The sequence below is a fragment of the Dermacentor silvarum genome, chromosome 10 (genome assembly GCF_013339745.2).
Source record: "Dermacentor silvarum isolate Dsil-2018 chromosome 10, BIME_Dsil_1.4, whole genome shotgun sequence".
Taxonomy (NCBI): Eukaryota; Metazoa; Arthropoda; class Arachnida; order Ixodida; family Ixodidae; genus Dermacentor; species Dermacentor silvarum.
The window spans coordinates 21411439-21431538 of NC_051163.1; the positions used below are offsets into that span (position 1 = coordinate 21411439).

At 47.7% G+C, this 20100-nt stretch overlaps 1 protein-coding gene across 15 annotated transcripts in view; it reads left to right on the forward strand.

Annotated features, from left to right (window-relative positions):
- The window catches only part of LOC119465801 (phosphatase and actin regulator 1), a 150842-nt gene that overhangs the window by 97302 nt on the left and 33440 nt on the right, over window positions 1–20100 (forward strand). For 12 of the 15 annotated variants that reach the window (XM_037726260.2, XM_049657220.1, XM_037726264.2 and 9 more), the window contains 2 exons: window positions 16759–16968; window positions 18330–18428. The exons of 1 other annotated variant lie outside the window; for it this stretch is intronic. In XM_037726260.2, the coding sequence (XP_037582188.1) occupies window positions 16759–16968; window positions 18330–18428 (309 nt within the window). Of the gene's footprint in view, window positions 1–2152; window positions 2656–16758; window positions 16969–18329; window positions 18429–20100 lie in introns of those variants that run through there. 2 more of the 15 variants (XM_037726265.2, XM_049657221.1) reach the window with 2 other exon arrangements.

The following is a 20100-nucleotide window of genomic DNA, read 5'->3' on the forward strand; positions in this document are numbered from 1 at the left end:
TTGCTAATACAATAGGTTCGGGAATAACAGATTAAACTGTACCTTGAAACTTTCCTTGCACTTTCTTATTTTGGTGAAATAACCCAGTTTTAAATGGCTCCAGTTAGCATACTCTAACATTGGTCTAATATAGGTTAAGTACATGACTAGCTTAACAGACTGGGATGCTGGCTTTCATTTCCAGGAGAGGAATCATAGCACCTGCTCCAGTTGCATATGTTTTTGGTTATCAGGGGTATTCAGCCTCACTTTAAGGATAACGTGCTGAAGCAGGTAGAAGCACACGCATTCCATTAGCGGATAGTTTCGATAGCTTCATACCTTACACTTGTCACCATGAATACAAAATTTTAGCGTTCGATTTTGTTATTAAACAAACAAACGTACTCCTAACAAGGTATTTTAATGTTAGCCGTGTGGCTACGCGGCTGCGCTAAGTACTGCAGCATATTAACTTAAGCTTCTTGATACAGATTCACAGCACACTAACAGCGCAAGAAACAGGACGAGAAAATAAACGACGCCCATGTCTGCCAGAATGATACGATACTACGTACACAAGTGACTGCAGCTCCTAAAAAAAATGTGGTGTCGGCTTTTACGCCTTTCGAAATATTCAGAGAGCACTTGTATGAATAATTTCAGCACAGGCGCCGAGACGGACGAGCCAGGCTGGCGCTAAGATAAACGTTCACAACACAAATTCAATTGCACGTTCAGTAATTACACACAGATCATTGCGGCTTTGTTCAGGGGCAGACGTGAGCTTTTGGGTTGGTGCTTGCTGCTAAGTTTGGTGCAAGAATATTGCTAGGAGCAGGAACCACTAATTCGCAATCACGAGCAATACACACACATCCGTTTTTCAGAAGCTGACGTTAATCACGGGTAGCGCGAGGGTCTCTGCGTTGACATGACGACTCCGCCGAATCCCGAATATTGCATATGCGATGACAACAGCTATAAGGGCTTGTTGATAGGTCCTCTTGTAATTTGTTTAACCGCAGGTAGAAAGACACAGGCATAAAACACACACAGAGACAGCACACAACGCTGAACGACCACCTGCGAACAGCTGTTTACGTCCGCCATTTCTCCTCGTATTGAACTTCACAAACCGCTGTTGCGCACTCCAAAACAAACTAAACTTTGAAGCGCTTTTAAATTACAAAAAGCACGTATTATTTGGTCCTAATAAAGAGAGGTCAATTATATTATAACGCGCACGTCTTTTTCATTACATTAAACGAATTTATGCGGCATGTGCGACAAAATCTGGCAGCAAGCAACCCTGGGCGTCGCATAATCGCATTGGTGACCTCGCACCATGTGAAATGGCCGTTGCGAATTTCGCATCTGCGAAAATCGCAGCTGCGAAAATCGCAGTGCAAAATCGCACCATGTGAAACAGCCTTTACGTGTCATTGTCGTCTCTCGGGACCACTTCCAGTTGAAACATGGATCACTTTCATGTGATCACTTTCGGCGGTAGTATCGCCTTCAGACTCGCGCTGATTGGCTGGTTGAGCACTACGTCATGCGAAGGCGATCGTTGTTCATTACGCATACCCCATGGTGTTCCCGTAATGAACGTGCGAACGCGCCTAAGACCAACAGCGTGGCCTCTGTGATTACCATGCGGCGCCAATCTTGGAGGTCATGCACAGGCGATGCGCCTCTTCCCTTCCTAGCGCTGCCGCCGGTTTCGTTATCGTCCGACATGGCCTACGAGATTGGTGCGCGCGCAAATCCGGCGTTGCGGTTCGCGGATCTCCCGACCACGGCGCGGCCTTGCTGCGCATGTGCCGCCCTCTATGCGGCGTCCGCAGAATCCTCGCTGCGGTCGAGGGAGAGGAGGAAGGAGCGCATCGCTCTCTCTCACCCGTGCGCAACGTGAGGCTTTGTTGTTTTTTTCATCGTTGACGCGTTCCAGAGCTGCAGCGCGATCCGATCGACTGACTGCCTGCGCGCCGTGTGGTGGTAGTGGAGTGAGGTGTCAGTGGGAAGTCCGCTTAGAGCGAGCTGGTTGTTGTTCAGTCGTGCTTCTTTTCCCGTCCTTTCCGCGCTCGTTTCCGTGCGGCATCGAGTCCAACAACAACAACAACGCCGTCGTCCTCTGCTCGGCGAGCGAAAAGAGCGCCTTCGGAATTTCGGGCTTCGCTCCGCCGGGCCCTCACACTCCTCTTCGATCAACGCGCCGCAGTGTCTACAGTTGGGTGCCTGTGCCGCCTTGCGTGATTTCTTTTTGCCGCCACCTCAACAACCGCGCCCGGCACCCGACAACCAACGAGCCGAGCTCGCGACTGTTTCAAGCGACGACTACGACGTGTCTTCTTCGTTTTGCTGCCGGTGCCGTGGATTTAGTGGTGCGGAGTTGGCGCGGTAAAAGCGAAATGACCAATGGCGCCTGCGGCTTGCGCTCCGGCCTCTCTGTCGGCGTGTCGCTCTTCGGGTGCTAGCGGCGACCGCTGGCCGAAGGCGGCGACCGTGCCTGTGCTGTTGCGGGCGCCCCGAGCTGAAGAAGGCGTCGTCGCCGTCGCCGCCTCTGCTGGCGTTCCTGCTCTGTCAGTGGCTGCCGCTGGCTCTACGCATCCTCCGAGATGGGTGAACGCCGCTCTAAGGTCTCACGCAGCCGCAGTGCCTTTAGTCTACGAGGTATGGGTCACCGCGTAGTAGTTCTTTTTTGCCCACCTGTACATCTTGTTTCTTTCCTCGTATTCATTACGCCTGTGTGTCCTGATTGATGGTGTCGGTTACGGAAAGTTCGCGGTGGTGTCAAGGTCATAGTCGTGGCTCTTAGAGGCGTGTTGCCGCGTAGTGACGCGGGAATGTGTGTGTGGTGTGGTGTCCGATGATTGGCTTGCGGCGCGCGATGAATTGCGAATCCCTCGCGTTCGAGGATGCTGAGTCACTTGGCGCGTTCCGTGGAGAACGCTGAACCGGTATCTCGATTATCCCGCGAGTTGTCATTGGGGATCGCGCGAAAGATGCCGAGGAATAATACATACAGCCCGCGACACTCCTAAAGAGAGCGCGGGGGTGAATATGTTCCGGCTATCGGTACCTATTGGAGCAGTGCTGTAGCCTGCAGTGTGTAGCGAGTCAAATGCCTGGCGTTTGGAACGGTGTGTTCCTTAGTTAACCGGCAGCCAGTTTTGTCTTCAATGCCGAGAAGCGTGTCTGAGGAGATTACTTCAACTGGTGACGTGTATACACGAAGCATTGTACGCCTGACATCGGCATTCTTACAATTAGTCGAACGATTCTCGTAGTCTCTGTATATGACCAACCGAGAGCCATCGACACTCAATTGAAACCGAAGCGGCTCTTTTTGGACAGTATGACACTTAGGTTGACATGATTGTCAAACCAGCCGTGAGGAAGAAAAAACGAAAAATACTACACGCTCACCCTACAACAAAAAGGCAGACGCCATCACTCTGATTTCCTTAACTCAATTACGACGAAGAGCAGTTCTGCAAAGCGCCGCTGCAGTGGTTCTATAGTTGTGGCGTTGTACTGCCGAGCACGAAGGTCGCGGGTTTGAACCCCGACCGCGGTGGTCGCATTCGCATGATTGATTGATTGGTTTGTTTATTGATTTTTATTGGTTTGTCGCTGGGTACGGAATGCGAAAAAGCTTGCGTATATAGCTTGTCTTGGGTGCAGGTTACTACACAACACTAGGGGATGAATAATTCGGTAGTTTCGGGACATTAAACCACACAATCAAGTTTTAAGTTTAAAGCACAACGTTTTACTAGATACTGTATGTAGTAACGTTTTTTAAAGCAGTTATGCGCTCCCCACTTCTTTTCGTGTTCACGCGCCACTAATGTTAAAACTCTGTATCTCCCATCTCGAAAAAAAAAAAACATTGTTGCTCACGATCGAGTGTCTTGTGGTGAAAGAGAAAGAAAAATGTTCAAGGAATTGCAAGGGGGGTCTTAGATAATCGCAGAACAGCCTGACATTTTTTTACCACTCGCAAATATCTTCTGGCCTAATTTTGTTAACAGAAAGAACCGCAAGCTACAAAACATGATTCGATTACCCGGACCACCGCGCGATTACTTATCTCGTTCGAAATTCTCGCGAACGGGAGGGGGCACCTTCTGCCCTTTCTCTATCTCCTAAGGTGCTGTTCGCAGTGAAACCTGTTTTCTCTCCAGAGAAGCTTTTCGTCGACATTGTCGCATACACACGGTGTAGCCGAGGTCGCAGTAATGTCGTTGTCGCATTCTAGATAATACGCTTAATTCTGGCGGCCGCAGATTGAAAATCGTGGGTCTGGCTCGCATCGTGTTGTCAGTTATGACAGCGCCCGTCATTAACGAAAGGGGGCTCGTTTCGTAGTCTAGAGAGATCTACTCTTGGCGTAATTGACGCTTGCTTGTCAACCGGCGCAAACCGAGAGAGAGTAGTAAATTACCCCCGTCCTGAATTCCGTCGTCGCTGAAAACGCAAAAGCGGCGCTCGCCAATGTAGGGCTGGTCTGACCAGTTGAGGGAGGAGATTGGTGTATGTTACGTGAGATGTTTGTGTCCGATAACAAACTGCGTGATTTTGCATATCGCTTCGTGTGCTGCGTGAGCTGATATACGGCGTGTTTCTGCGACTTTCACACCACGTTATTCAAGAAGAATCTTCGTGACCTCGCGATTTGCGGCTTGTCCATACGTCGCAGCGAAGCCATGGTTTACACTTTGCGGGAAGGCCGTCTGTTGTTCTAAATAACGATGCGATCGACGTTGTAGGTCTCGAGTTTATGTATTTCGCGATCGTGTTTTTGTCATTTGATTTCGTACCTAACCGTTGTTCTCTGCGGCATCCTGTGTTCTGTATAATTGCGTTGATGACGTCATAGTGGCCGCCATGTTGAAGTACTTATAACACGTCGAGAATCGCGTAAACAAGAAACGGGACAGCATCACAGGCGCAGCCACAAAGTTATGGCAGTGATAATTCGGTGAAAATCTGTTACCGTCAAAAAAAAAAAAAATAAGCAAAACAATGTACGCGCGATAACATGGTTCACTGACGTCATCGTGACCGCCATGTTTGGCGGTTACGGTACGTTACGTTACGGGGGACTTCGTACGTTTCATTGTTAGTACGTAACTATGTATAAGTGGCTTCTCGGTGCTGATCGTAAAAGCAGACGCCTTAAGAAGAAAAGAGAACCGACGACGGAGCATTCGTCGTCCTCCCGGGGAATCGAGGTTATATTCTGCATTCCCGCTCGGCCGTGACTGAGTAATGGAGGGAAGGGGGGGAAGGGGGGGGGGGGGGGTGTAAGGGCGCGCGCGCGCTTGTTGTGCTCCAGAATGTGTCTCCTCCCATCTGCCGGCTTCGCGCTCCGATGCCTCGCTCGACCCATCTGCGGAGATTGCTTGCTTGCTTGCTTGCTTGCTTGCTTGCTTGCTTGCTAGGCGAAATTTCGGCCGCGGGGCGGACCGGGCAAAGCGTGCAAGGCCTAACTAACGGTCTGAGCAAGATTTTCTTTTTTCTTCTTTTTGTTCAATTTTCCGGACCGAAGAAGGGGCTGTCAGCTTCTTGAGCTGACAGCAGTGGGTTTATTATGCTTCTGCCAAGGTTTCGGATTCGCGAGGTTGTTGGGTTAACGCTATATATACACACCGGGATTTTTCGTCGCGTCAGGTTTTGTTTTGTTGTCGGTTTTGTGACGCGGGGCTTCATAGGTTCTTCCAGAGCCGTAATTTTGGAGGGTGTTTACAGCCTGGCGTTGATTTGAGGGGACGTGGGGAGTGTTTATCACACCCCCTCGTGACCTGTTTCTTGTCTCAAATGTCGTCCTCCAGCACTACTACGTAAACTCGCTTTTTTACTGCGCCACTGTTCGCGTTTCCTCGCCGGTATGATGCCATAACTAGGGAGTTTTAGCTCGCCTGTAAACGTATCGCCTTTTGCGCAAAATCGGGTTTCCGGAGACGTAGTAAACTTGAGCGGCCTGTATAGTGAGCCATCCGGATTGGCGGCGTAATCTAGCTGGCTGCAGAGTCTAACCAAAGAGGACACAACTATTAGTGCAGTATAATGATTATTAGCTTATATTTATGTCTACTTCAGGACGAAGGCCTCTCCCTGCGATCTCCAATTACCTCTGTCTTGCGCTAGCTGATTCCAACTTGCGCCTGCAAATTTCCTGACTTCATCACCCCACCTAGTTTTTCTGCTGTCCTCGACTGCGCTTCCCTTCTCTTGGTATCCATTCTGTAACTCTAATTATCCACCGCTTACCCATACTACGCATTACATGGCCTACCCAGCTCCAATTTTTTCCTCTTAATGGCAATTAGAATATCGGTTATCCCCAACTCCACACCGCTCTCTTGCTGTCTTACGTTAGGCCTAACAATTTTCGTTCCATCGCTCTTTGTGCGGTCCATAATTTGCTCTCGAGCTTATTTGATAACCTCCAAGTTTCTGCCCCATATGTTAGCACCGGTAGAATGCAATGATTGTACACTTTTCTTTTCAACGACAGTGGCAAGCTCCCAGTCAGTGCAGTATATACCAACCAGTATATGCAGTTAGTGCAGTATATACCAGCAATATTCTCATTAGTTGCTCGCGTGAAATGTCTGCAGCGACGTAATATATATAGGTAAATGGCAGCGGCCTTGTTAAAATTTTCTTTTACAAGAGCACCGTCACGCGACAACGAAAACGTGTCTAGCACAGTGAGGTTGTACCAGGATTGGGGTAGTGGGAGTATTCATGTTTTTGTGTTAGATACTTAGGCTTGTCGGTGGATTGTTTGGGCGTCCGAAGTATAGTCCTGCATTAAAAGGAAAATTTCTTTGACTCCCACGGTTTCGAGTGGGATGGTCGGTGGGTGTTTCGCCTGGTATAGGACACATCGAACTGGCTTATGTGGCATGCATTGTATTGACTTGCAAGTTTCTCGCCGGTGAGCCCACCTTCTATGTAGGGCGTGATAGCACAATAAATCACGACATAAAGCCTGTGCATATATATTGCGTCGGCTCATAAGTCTAATACCCGTGCCACACGGGCAAAGTAAAGTGCACTTTGAGTGAGTGCACTTCGCGGCTAGTGTCACTCGCAGGCTGCCACACGGGAACGCCTAGTGACACTCACTGCAGAGTGCACTCGCCGGCGAGTGTGTTCGGCGAACTCACTTCGCGGCGGCGAAGTGTGTAGCCTCGTTAGCAATGCTTAGAAGATACATAAAGTGATACTGAAAGAAGAGTGAGGAGTAATTTTTAATAACATTGTTTTAAATTGCTAATGTTACAAGATAATAAATTACTGTTGCTGGTCAAGTTGCCGTCGTTGCCGGCGCTTATAAAGGTGGATTGTAAATGTTGTTTCTAACAATAATAAACTGTTTTTGTGCACACATTTTTATATTAGTAAATATATGCTTTCCCGTTTGACTCCCGGTTGCCATGGCCATCAATTTGAAAGAACACTTTTCTTTCTCGTGTAGCAGCGCACCACCAAAGTGACACTCAGCGCGCTGAAGTGCACTCGCTCAAAGTGCACTTTACTTTCCCCGTGTGGCACGGGTATAAGGCACACATATCGCCTTATGGAAAACCGCATCATGCTCAACTGCTCTTTATATTTGGGCTTCTCCATTTACGGGCCAATGGTCCATGATAGGTATATGTGCCACTGTGACACAGGGAGTGCAGAGTCCTCAAGTTCATCTACATACACGTGTCCTGCGTCTCTGTGCGCACACCTTTGATCATTCGAAAAAGGCCGGAGAGAGCTGTCCGTCACAGGCGATTTCTTATATTAAGTCTGCAGAAGTTGTGAAAAAAAAAATTCAAGAGACACTTAGTTATCCCTGTGTAGTAGAATGCGAAAGCATTGCGACCACCAAATGTCGTGGGTTCGAGTGCCTTAATTAACTGTGCCTAATTAACTTCGTCCTAATTACCACTAATGGTTGGGGGTTCGTAGCCTTTTCGGATCGCGGCGCGGTCACGCCAACGCCGGATTTTTTCCGCCTCACGAGGAGCCATATACTGCTTTCGCATTAAAAAAGTAATAGGTGGTCTTCTATGGCCCGCCAGACTCTCTCGCTGACGTTAACCTTGTTACGCTTGCGAGCTGCTTCTTTTCCTCGCGTACTACCTGTTAACGGCCGAACCATCGACCCCCGACGTCGCGTTAAGCCGCAGCTCGCACGCAGGCTCGGCGAAAGAGCCGTTAATCCCGTTACGCCGCTTTGGCGGGAGAGAGAGAAAGGGCCAAAGGGGGTTAAGGCGTGGCCGCCGTTTGTGGAGCGGCTCGGCGTTACGACCCCAAGGGCCACCACCGCCGCCGGCTTCCACTTTCGAGTTTGTTTGTAAGCGCGGCCTCTATCGCTGCATGCTTCGGGTCCACGGGAAACGGGTCTTTTTTTGGGACAACCTCCCTCGTTTCCCCTCGTCGTTTTCGCTCTCCTATTTTAGCCGATGGTGCAGCGCGCGTATTGATCGGCGGCCGGCCATTTAGTAGGCGTGCGTCACCACTTTCCCCCTCGTTCCTTTTCGCCTCCTCACCCTCCTCCGAGCCGGCAGTGCGTTTGCCTCTGACGCAACAGATGACGCAGTATTGCTGGTCGGCTGCGGTGTCGTCTGCTAGCGCACTTCTGCACTTGTCCGTCTGTAGGGAGAAAGCGTAATATAGCGCCGTACTTCGCGCGTCTGCTTTATTTTTTTTTTTTTTTCCTGTCTATAGTCGTCTATTGCGTCACTTAGTCCGCGGTGCGTAGATGGGGGTCTTTTCCAGCGCCTTTTTTTTTTTTTTTTCTGCCTCTGGTAGCGCGCGTTTCTGAACCGCCCTTGTAGTGTGTAGGTCCATGGCGTTGTTGTTGTACAGTGCTGTGCGTGTCAAGACATCAAGCCTTCTATATATATATATATATATATATATATATATATATATATATATACAGACGTAATAAACGTGAATCGAGAGGCTATTCGGCGGGGTGTCATGTTTCTAAGCCACCTAATTGTTTTTTTTTTTCTGAGGACGCACTGCGTTAAGGGTTGTTTTTTGAACTGAGCGTTAGAAACATCCTCCATCAAAAGTCAGGCATCTGCCATTCCCTATACGCTTTCTCCCGGATTCATTATCCGTTGACTTCGTGTAGTTGTATCTGCCACCTATATAGGCGTTCCGGAGTGTAGAAATTACGTATTTGAAAGTCGCTCGGTGGGGTTGGTATTTCACGACACTTTATTGCAATTTGCCTTGTTCCGCGTATTGTTAATTGTTTGATAACCAGGTTTATTATGTTTGCCTCCACCATTGGCTTTCGTTCGTTCGGGTGTCGTGTTACATTCGCGCTGTATATGCAAGCTCCTGCAAACCGGCTTATATATTCATTGACATGTATAGTAGTGCCAGTGAGGGCATCTCTGTTCTACGTAATAAACCATTAAATCACGATGTGCCTGTAGGTACGTAAGATGTCGGCTCATAGGTATAACTGTCTCTAAAGCACGCGCATATCTCCTAATGGAATAGCGCATCATATTTTTCAAGCGAAGCTTGTATCCGCTATAGCCTGCGCCGGCGATGTAACGCAGAAACTATCATCATCAGCAATGGCTCGAGTGTCGTCGTCTTCTTCCACAGCTGGCTCCGTTGCCGCTCGTATCATTCCGGCGTAGATTTTCGCTTCTCTTCTGTCGTCGTAATGGGAAGGCCGCGTTTACGGGGTATGAGCCATTGCTTAAGGGGGTATGAACCATTCATTGGGAACGTAACCACTGCTATAAGACGTACGTGGTGTAGATTTGACATTTGCAAACACGTGTGACATCGAGATGACCGAACCCCTTGCAGTGTACCCCAGCGATCACAAGGCTACTCTGCTCACTTTTACAAAATGGACTGGTGAAGTTTCCGATATTTCAATAAACATGTGTTTCACTGCCAACTGGTCTTCATTGATGTCACCAGCATCCACACAATGCACATCTCGTTTTCACAGGTGGCACACTCCAGTAAACATAATGTTGATGGCAAAGAGGATGGTTAGGTATACAAAGGGACAAGCTTCGCTTATCATCCATCCTCAAGGAGTGGAAGGGCCAACGATTTTTCTTTGATTTCTTTCTTCTTCGTATCTTTGGGTTGCCCCCCCCCCCCCCCCCCCATTCTTGGACCATTTGGTATGATGTGCCCAATCACCAAGATTGAGTATCCGCCACTGTGACACAAGGCTTTTTTTTTATATAGAAGCCTTAAATGTATTTACGGGTGTGTCGTACGTACTTCTCAGTGCATAAATTTCGTATCATCATCGTCATTTCCTCGACAGGCGTCTCCTCCTCCGTCCTCGTGTCATGGCTGCGTATAGACGTTTCGGACTGTGCAGCCGCCTGGTGTGGTGTTTGAATTTCGCGGCACTGCTTGAGAACGGCGCAGTGCGTCAAAATTTCATGGGGAATAGAGTTGCGACCTTTTGGTGTGCATAGACATTGCGCCATATGACTGATAAACAACTACATGTGTCAGTGTAATTCGTTGCATATATAGGATGAAAATAAACGCGATTGTAAGCGTCTTCCTTGTATAGTTACGGTTTAATTACCCGCTTCACATAGGTTATCAAACATATGCGTTATACCTGCATAATTTTGTTGTCACTCGCTCGTTCGTCGGTTTATGTAAAGGACTGGAAACTTGTTTGGTTATTCATTTGTTTTAGTACGATTCGAGTAACGAAAGGTAAATGGAGGAGGTAGGAGAGAGGATAGCCCTGGTGGCGTCTGCCGCCACCCCGTTTCAGATGGGATGACTTACCATCCAATCCGTCCATTAGCTTTCCCAACTAGGTAATTGTGCGCATTCCATTTCCATCCATAGGTGTGTTCCGATTTTGGCGAGCGTTGGAAGACCTTCGACTGCTACAAGAACAGCGCGGAGCACGAGCAATATGGAACGCATTTTGAAGACTTCGGTGTGCGACTTTCACGCCATCTCGCGACGGCAAGAAAAGCTCAAGAAAAGATAATATTATAGCTGTATTTTAACCATTCGCGTGCGCGAACCTTACGAAAACCGCGACGTATAGCTTCGATTAAGCGCACATGGACAACCTGCCTATAGACGCTTTCATCCGCGCGGTGGCAGCATTGCATCCATCACCCCAGAAAACTTCCGGTCATACATTTCGTGATAGTCAAGTTGGTCAAGGAAAACGAAGTACTTTGTCTCATAATATACTTTAGGCAGATGTTCTTGATGCGTTCAAATATGCGGAAACTGCCCCATGCATCTAGCTTATGTATGTAGCTGTCTAGTTGTACTTATTAGCAATAAAACTCGCTTATCAAAAATTCTTACTCTGCAGCAAAACTGGGGCCAGCAGGAGAGTTCTATAGTGTAATAGACAATTGTAAGTTTTGTTGGTACAGAGCACTTGATTGGAAACCTTTGGGGAGCTCTGTTTGTAAACATAGAAAGGTTTATACGTTTCCTTGTATACGCAGGCGACCTTTCTGTCGAGTTTTCGAGCGTTCCGCTCAGCAGCCATCATGTTTGGACAGCAAAGTATGTCCCGCGTTTTCTTATTTTTTTTTTAACTTCTATGCTGTCTTCGTGAGTCTGATTTTCTTCCCCCCTTCTTTTTTTTTTTTCTTTTTCTTTGTTGGCTTCGTAATGCATGATGCGAGATGTGCGCTTTAGCTGTCACTTTAGCCGTCTATATATAGGGCAAGTATTAGAGCACACCCCATATCTGCGCCCGCATACACGCGCACTATAACTAGGACCTAAAGAGCAGAGAGCCGCCGATTGTCCGGCTTGTTGAACTTCTAGGTGTTGCGTAAGCTTTGGCTTGCTAGAGCGTCGTCGTGTATTCTATCCGAAGTCTTAGTCGTAGAGAAATTCGCGCGGGCTGAAAGCCAAGACGAACGCTGAAACTCTTAATCGGCTTACGCGCATTTGTTGCAACGAACGTCATCCGGCAAAGCTCTTCTGTATGATCAACTAGCCGCATGCTGACGTCACTCTCGGGACAATCTACGCCAGTAACGACTCTGGCGGGGACGTGACTAGCGTTTCGGAAATCGCGACACTTGTGTGGAGCCCCGCCAGTGTGTTGTTCTACTAGTTATCGGTTACCGCATAGTTTTGCTTTGGTCTTTTTTCTTCAAATTCGAGAGTGAGCATTGTTATTTTTTGTTCTTTTTTTTTTAAGGGGGGGGGGGGGGGGGGGTAATTTAATCGCGAAATGTTTACGCTGGCATGGTATTGTCTGGACTTTGCCGAATTTCGTCATATTGTCGAATTCTGTAATGGCGGTGATTTTAGCCAACCAGAGAGGTCGTAGCAGCTCCTGTGGGCCAATCAGAACTGACGAGATGGCGAATTGGACAGTATGGCGTAATTTGACAATGTTCAAAAATACCGCTGGGTTTCGTGAATCGCGTTCTTCGTCTTGCAAACATTGCGGCCTTACCATCAGAGCTAAGGGAGAAAAAAAAAACTTAAAAAGAAGCTAGGCACCGTTCAGCAAGCGGTGTAACGACAAACTCGTTTAAAAAAATTAAACGATGACTGGGTAAGAAACAAAGTAACAAAAAATTCCCACATTCTAGCATATAGAGCATTGCCGGACACTTGGCTCCGAAACCAGCGCGCTACAATCTAAAACGAAACGGTGTGTGGCATTTAGCGCGACTTTTTGTGCGACACGCGAAGCGTTTTTTCATTAAAGGCGAGTGAACTGTGCGCCCCTTCTCGGTGAAATATCGCTCGCTCGGTTCGAGAAGCGTTTGTCAAACGGCCCTTTTCATTTCCACCACTACGTCGGAGTTTCTGCACACTGTTCCTTATTCGCATGGGGATTGTTTATCTACGGTCCCTAGAATTTTATCATCGAAAAGCGGCGCGCGCCGCTTGTGCATTGAAAAAGGAACGTGGAACGGGGCCAGCTTTCTTAAATAGCCCGTTTCGATTCCTCTCAGGGTGACTCGCGTGCGTGTCGAAGGACAGCGCAGACGTAGAAGAGCAATAATTAAGACTTCGTCACGCATTGATGCTTGCGAAATCAAGCCCGCGCGAGTCTTCAAGGCGTTGCAAGGCGTGCCTTCTCGAAATCCCCACGAATAGTCGTCGTCATGTGTCTGCATTTCCATTCGAACCGCGGAAATCGTTCAGATCGCAGCTCCACGGTAATCGATCTCCCGATCACGGCGTTAGTCGTATCCAGTAAGTGCTCGTAATATTCCTTAGTTTTCGTGACTCAGTTATTAGTCATCCTCCCTCTCCCCCTTTCCCATCGCTCTCGATCTCCTAGAACTGTGCGGAACTCTTGTTTCCGCGCAAAGTGTGGGGCAGGGGATTACGGAGGCAGAGCAGAGCAGACACACTCAACGTGGACTATCTCTGAGGCCACGATGCACGGGAGTTGAAGTTCGACGGCCTCTCGCTAGAGGGCGCGCGGCGCCTTCTCGTCTTCGTTTTCACTTCACGCGCACGCCGAAGTTCATCCGTCTGCTACGCACCCGGGACGTCGTCGACCGAGCCGCGTGACGTAAACGTCGTCTTCGCTGAATCGCCCACCTTTGTTGTTGCTGATCTCACGCGCATTCCATGCACTAGGATTCTGCCTCCCCCTTCCCTGACTCACACTTTTGACCTCGTGATACAGACCGTCGACGATTGGTTGAAAGCGCGTTACGCATTTCGTGACGTCATCGAGTTCTGACGCGGATAAACGCGCCGGGGAGGAGGAGCTTGCCTTCTCGTGTGCGCCTGCTCCTCCTCACATTTTAGCCTCTGTCCACTTGCTATGCCCTGTGCCTTGTTAAAAACGCGCGTTGTTGTGGAAACCGGCAGGGGCGACCAGCCAGACTTAACCCCCTTGCAGTAACGGTTGGTGATCAGCCAGCACCTGTTAGTCATGCCTGTTAGTCTTTACGTAATCACGGTAGGGGCCACTGACTTCACCACAAACACCTAGCTGATGCAAAGCGGGCGCTTCTGAAGTGGCAGTGTGTGGCCCAAGCGGTGCACAGATGTTTCCATTGTGAGGTGTGACATGTCGATAGGAGTAACATAAAGTGTCATTGCTTTTTTTTTTTTTTTTTGTCTCAGATTCTATGAGCTCTTGGTCTGCAACAGCCAGAGCTGTCAAGGCGGAAACGCTCCGCTCATGTCGGCTGCGCATAATTGGAAGGAAACATCTCACACACAGAAAGTAACCAAATGAAGTATTCGTCCAGTCTACTTCGTTTCTTTCTTTGCATGCGTGTTTCCTTCAATTTTGTGCTGCCAATATGAATGCAAGCTTAGAGCAAGTGCCAAGAATTGGCATGCTGCACTAATGCCATAAAAAGGAACTCCATCTCTTATCTATCTTCTCATCTTAATTCCCTCTATGGAGCTGTGTCTCGGAGCCGGTGTGACGCAGAGATTCATTCGGTTTATTCCATTTCATTTTATGATCCATGGTTTACTGGGATGCCACTTCTACAAAATGACAAAGCAATAAAGAAACGGTAAAATCTTCGTGCCATCCTCGAGCACCGTGGTGTCTAGCAACAGGGCAGGGCCCTGAATAAGCAGCATGCTTACTCACGCACTACTTGTACATTTCGTCCCCCTATTGGTTGGCTTGCAGCAGCCAATTCAGGGGCACGTTATGATACGCTGCACAGTTTTATAGGGACAGAACACAAGAGAGGAGTGCTGTGCAAAATGGAGAAGTGCAGAATGAACGTGGGGGACGGTTCAAGCAATCGCAGGGCAGCTGTTTTCTGTCACAACAAACAGCGGAAAGCCTGCCAGGAGGGCTTATAGGGTCTTTGCTGTAGTTCGTGGATGGAAGGGTGGTATTTGCAGCCCGCCCCCACCCCCCTCCCATCTGCCTCCGTTTGTTTTCCTCGCTCGGGCAGGAGTCTGCCTCGCGCCTGTTTTCATTTTGCAGAGTACATGCCACTGTTTAACCAAATGCCAAAAGAGCAGGGGCTGCACATGCTGGGTTGAATGACCCTTTGCTTAGCAAGGGATAAATTGTTCGCTGACTTTCAGTAGCTCTTGAAGTAGCTTTGATGTCACGGCATTGATAGTGTGAGGAGTGACTATGGAAGTGCTGCGTGTGTCTCTCTCACATTTTCCTGCCATTTTACTTTGCTGTACCTGGCAGTAGTAGCAGATCACTTGAAGTCTGACCTGTAGTGGACATAAGGCTGATGGTTACGCAGTGAGAGTAATTGATGCTTCGTTGGGCAGACAGTGTAATGTTGATTACTTTCACATTCCTGTGTGTAGGCGCTTTGCTAATGTCACTTTCGCTAAGCATTGCGACCAAATGAAGTAGTGGTTTGTCCAAGCACTCCTGCGCTTTGATGCTCGGGCGCACTTGGGTAATACTTAAATGCTTCTCAAGAGGTAAAGCGAACGCAGCTCTGTGCACATAAACTTGTATATAAGTTCACTGAATCACAGTACCTTGTTCTTTGTCAATTAGTGCATGTCCTTTCAGTTTATGAAGCAAAGTGAAGACAGGGTGTCGGGCTTCATATTTTATGCTTATTGAGGGAATGTCAGTTGCTAGTTATTTACAAGGATTCAAAACATAGAAGGCTTTCAAAACAGTCAAGTCCTGTGACATTGACCCACTCTTGCATCATAGTATGGAAATATACTTGCTTCACCCGAGTTGCTGGTGATCGAATTCCAACAGCATATTTCTGTTTTGCATAGTTGCTGATGAACCAGAGCTTAGTTTTGTGTTTCACTGCTTCACAGTCAAGTGTTTGACGAAATTGCATATGTGGTCAGGTGACAGAACTTTGAACAGAAAAACAAGTTGCCGACTGATGTTGCAAAAGACAGGACAGTCACGAGGTTGTGACTGGGCAGGCAGCCAGGCAGGCGAGCTGGCTACATGAGCTTGTGGAAGCAGACTGCTTATTGGAAGAAAGCAGTGCTTTCGAACAATGATAGCTCAGCAAGGGCATTAGCAGTGAGTGCAGCAAGCTGGTAGTGTCACGCAGTGACACTTTTGTCTGACGTCCCTTTGTAGCAGGTCACAACACGTTCCAGAGTACTAAACAAATCACAACTCTTCTAAAACATCCCACAAACATCTGCGTGAGCACACAGTGACTATGATTGGCTGTTTTGTTCCTTAGTTGCGACTTTGCCAGTCACAAGGAATCTGGGCCCATAGTTGCAAAACTTGCCTTATCTAACACGCCATTGTAACTATGCATCAGTTTCCTGCAAAAGCACTGCAGAAGCTGCAGTGCGTGCCTTCGTACCCTAGTGCAACACTCCAGAGAGGAGGAGCTCTCTCTCTCCCTGATGGAAATGTCTATAGTGTTCTGCGGTTTAGCACCAAGTAACAGGTTTGACTCCTGGCAGGGGGTGCCCACATTCTGGAGGGGCAGAACGCAAGGGTGCCTGTGCACTTAGATTTAGGTGCACTTTAAGAACCCCTGCTGGTCGAAATCTCCACTACGGCATTTCTCATAACCAGTGTGTTGCTTTGGGACACGAATCAGTCTGATTTAAGTGTACCTTAAGGAAACCTAGGCGGTTAAAAATGAAATCAATCTGCAGTCCACCACTACGCTGTGGCTCATAGCCCGCTGTGCAGCTTCTGGACGTTAGACCACACAGTTTGATTTGAAGCGAAGTTCTTTTTGTGTACGTGGGAGGCCTTGGTGCATATCTGCTCGTCTTGCATCATAATAGATGTTTTGTCCCGGTTGTCTACAGGGTGTGTCTCGCCTTTGTTGCGTGCAGGTCCCAAGTGCGGGAACAGTAACATGAGGACCGGCTCGCTGGGCTCCAACTCGCGGCTTCCGCACGGTGCCAGCAGCGGCGGGGGCGGCTCGAGCGGAGCCGTGGAGGTGAGCAAGCATGCCAGCCGGCTGGCCACCCTGAGCCGCCTCTTCAAGCCCTGGAAGTGGAAGCGGAAAAAGAAGAGCGACAAGTTCGAGCAGACCTCACGCAGTGAGTCTCCACCTTCACCCTCTGCCGCCACTTATTTATTTATTTATTTACTTAGTTATTTATCTATTATACATACTTTCAATGCCCGAAGGCACTACAGGAAGGTGTGCTAACTAAGCAAAATAATATGCAGACAACTATAAAGAGAAGAAATTTTAAGCGATAACGTGGTAGTCTGCTGTTCTGAATAAAGATGTATCTGTGATGTAAATGATGGAAGCAGGAAGGTGGTTCCAGTTGAAACTTGTGCGTGGTAAGAAAGAATCGTGGTACTTTTTCATTTGGCAGGATGGGACGGCAACGTTAAGTATTTCTGTGGTCAGATCGGGATGAAACATAGGAAGGTGGGGGGAAAAGCTTATTCTTCAGCAAGTGGTTGGAGTGTTAAACTTTGTGCAATAGGCAAAGGCAAGCACATTTGCGACGTAACCAAAGATCTGGGTTGATTCCTCGCCACAATGCATCTGCAACCTGTGCATGAGTCTTTATGCATGTGTATATATTCCGGTCTTCGGGCGATGTACAACCCATCAAAGAATGGTCTTGCTTGGGTCTGTATGGTGTATGTATGTGTTGTATCAGGGAAGCATCGTCCACTGGTGGTACCGGAGTCTGGTAGCAGCCTTTGCAAATCCTTGAATACTAAGAATGCCATTTTCATGCCCTTGAAAGCTGTTGCATCTTGGAAAGCACTTTAAACCCTTGAATTTATAATTGTGGCGAACTTGACTTTGTTTGGTATACGGCTGCAAAATTTGCACAGTTTAATAGGTTTTCCACATCCAAATTTTTCTGTGGACATGTAGTCCATTTCGTTGGCCTGCAGTTTGAAGATCTCTGTGAAGTTTTGTGTTACGACGACGACTAAGTTTTTAAGGTGCTGTTAATTGCACATGATCAAAATAAATGCAAGTCCGTAGCATCGTTGAAAGGTCTTGATACACTTCTGTTGCTTTTCATGTTTACAATTGGCAAGCTGAAAGCTTCTGTAAATATGGAAGCTGCTGGTTCAAGTAACACGACTGTTTTTTTAATGATGTGATGTGGGCCACTCTGCTGTAGCTCGGATACTATAAATTTTCTTTTTCCGAGCGAGGATAAATCGCCACTACTCTTACCATTAAAGCTGGCAAGTGAACAGTCACGGACGTCGCATTTTTCAGTTTTTCAAATCGCGAAAATCTGGATGCGAGTCGCAGTCCAGGGCACTGCATTTTTATATTTCTGGCCATGAAAATCGAGTCCACTTGGGTCCATGGTACATTTGTGTCCATGGACCCAAGTGGTACATCGCGTCCATGGTACATTTATGCAACGTACACCTCGTATTTTTCTCTCTCTCCCTCTGCCAAACCCTACAGCCTTGGAGCGCAAAATTTCAATGCGAGCCACAAAAGAGGAGCTAATCCAGCGGGGTGTTCTGCTCTCTGACCGTGAGCTTGGGAGCCCCACGCAGAAAGGTGAGCCCGCATGCCATCGCAGCTTGGATCGTTGATTCCACTTTGTCGTTGGCATGTCTCGCCGAGCGCTGAATCAATAATTCCACAAGTGTTCCGTTAGGTTACAGTATCGCTTTAGCCAGCCCACCGACACTGCGTCGTCAGCCCTGCTGTATGTATACCTAGTTAGCTCGCAGCATCTATCCACTTAGCTTGCTGTAAGTCGTAGGTGTATTTTGAAAGCCGCATATTCAGCCAGCTTAAAACTGTAGCCTAGCCTAGATGTGATGCTGATTAAATAGTGCTCTCAGGTTTCATTACACCATTTTGGGTGCAGTTTCGTCTCAAAGCAGCAGTTATTATTGTTCACTTTTAGGTGATCTTTAACAGTCCCTGCCTGGTACTTTCCTGTCAGGAACACTATGGACATACGGAGTGTTCCTGGACACTGGGTGTTACCGAAACACCCAAAAGGCACGACAGTGATTATGGCTAAGGGACCAAATTACATCCTAAAGCTTTTGACTTCTAGGAATGCATAATTTATGCCCCTAGCAGTCTTAATTCCCTACTTTCTTGTCGAGGAGCTACTGGCTACTTGATGTAAGCATTATGGCGAATCGATTTTCATAGAACTCTGCTATGTAATAGCTTTGCACATTTCTTAAGCCTATCAGGAAGCAGTGCAGTGTTTGTAAAATAGAGCGCATAAGACTTGTTTCATGTCCATATGCATACCTTCACGACAAGTATCGACTAGCAGAACCAAATTTATTTTGCAGTCATCGATCTTGACTATTCCAAGACTAGCTTTGTGGAATGGGCATGGACTGTTGAATGGGTGGCCGTGCATTGTTCTGAGTGTGTGCATGGCTTTACGCATGTACTTAAGCATGGTCATTCGGCAAATAACATATTGCTGAGGCTGGCCTTGGTTGAGTGAAAAACGCAGACCTAACCAACCTCGGAAACTTTGCTTATTGTTACAAGTGTCTATTTCGGTGCAACTGTGTTGTCCGCAACTGACCAAGGAGGCATCTGTGGTCCTTCTTTATTCGCACACTGTAATAAGCATCATGTTTTTAAGCCCTAATTAATATTTGGTGATGGTAAACGCAAGTGGCATACCTGTAGTGTGGTCCACTTAAGTCATGTGAAGTTGCGAGTGTGTTTGATGGAACAGTGCTGGTGGTGGTGAAGGTGGTGGTGTACTTGAACCATGTCTGTGTGGGCCAATTTGTGATGGTGGTGGACTCTGTCTTGGCAACTGTCATTGGTAGTGGACATTGCCGTGTTTTTATGCTGAAATGCATCACTTGGTGTTGCTAACCGACTGTTTTTCATTTTCTGTGCTTTCTGACACTCTTACTTTAACGCGCCCTGCTCCTACAAGGCTCTAGTCATGTTCACAGATAGCGAATGAATTCTCTCTTGAATCAGGCGAAACCAGCAGTACTGTAAAATCGAGTACTCCCACGTTGGCAGGCTTTGTAATAGGATGTCAGAACATTTTTTCTTGCTATATGTTGTATGGGTTAAAATGAAGTAGAACGTCATTGAGGTGTGAAAGATGTTTGTGAGAGTATGAAACGTTTTGGCAATAATTGCATACCATGGTGTTCAATATGGCGATGAAGTGTGTCATGTTGTCCTGTGTGTTTCTTGTTCCCTACCGAGATGCAATGTGTATGTG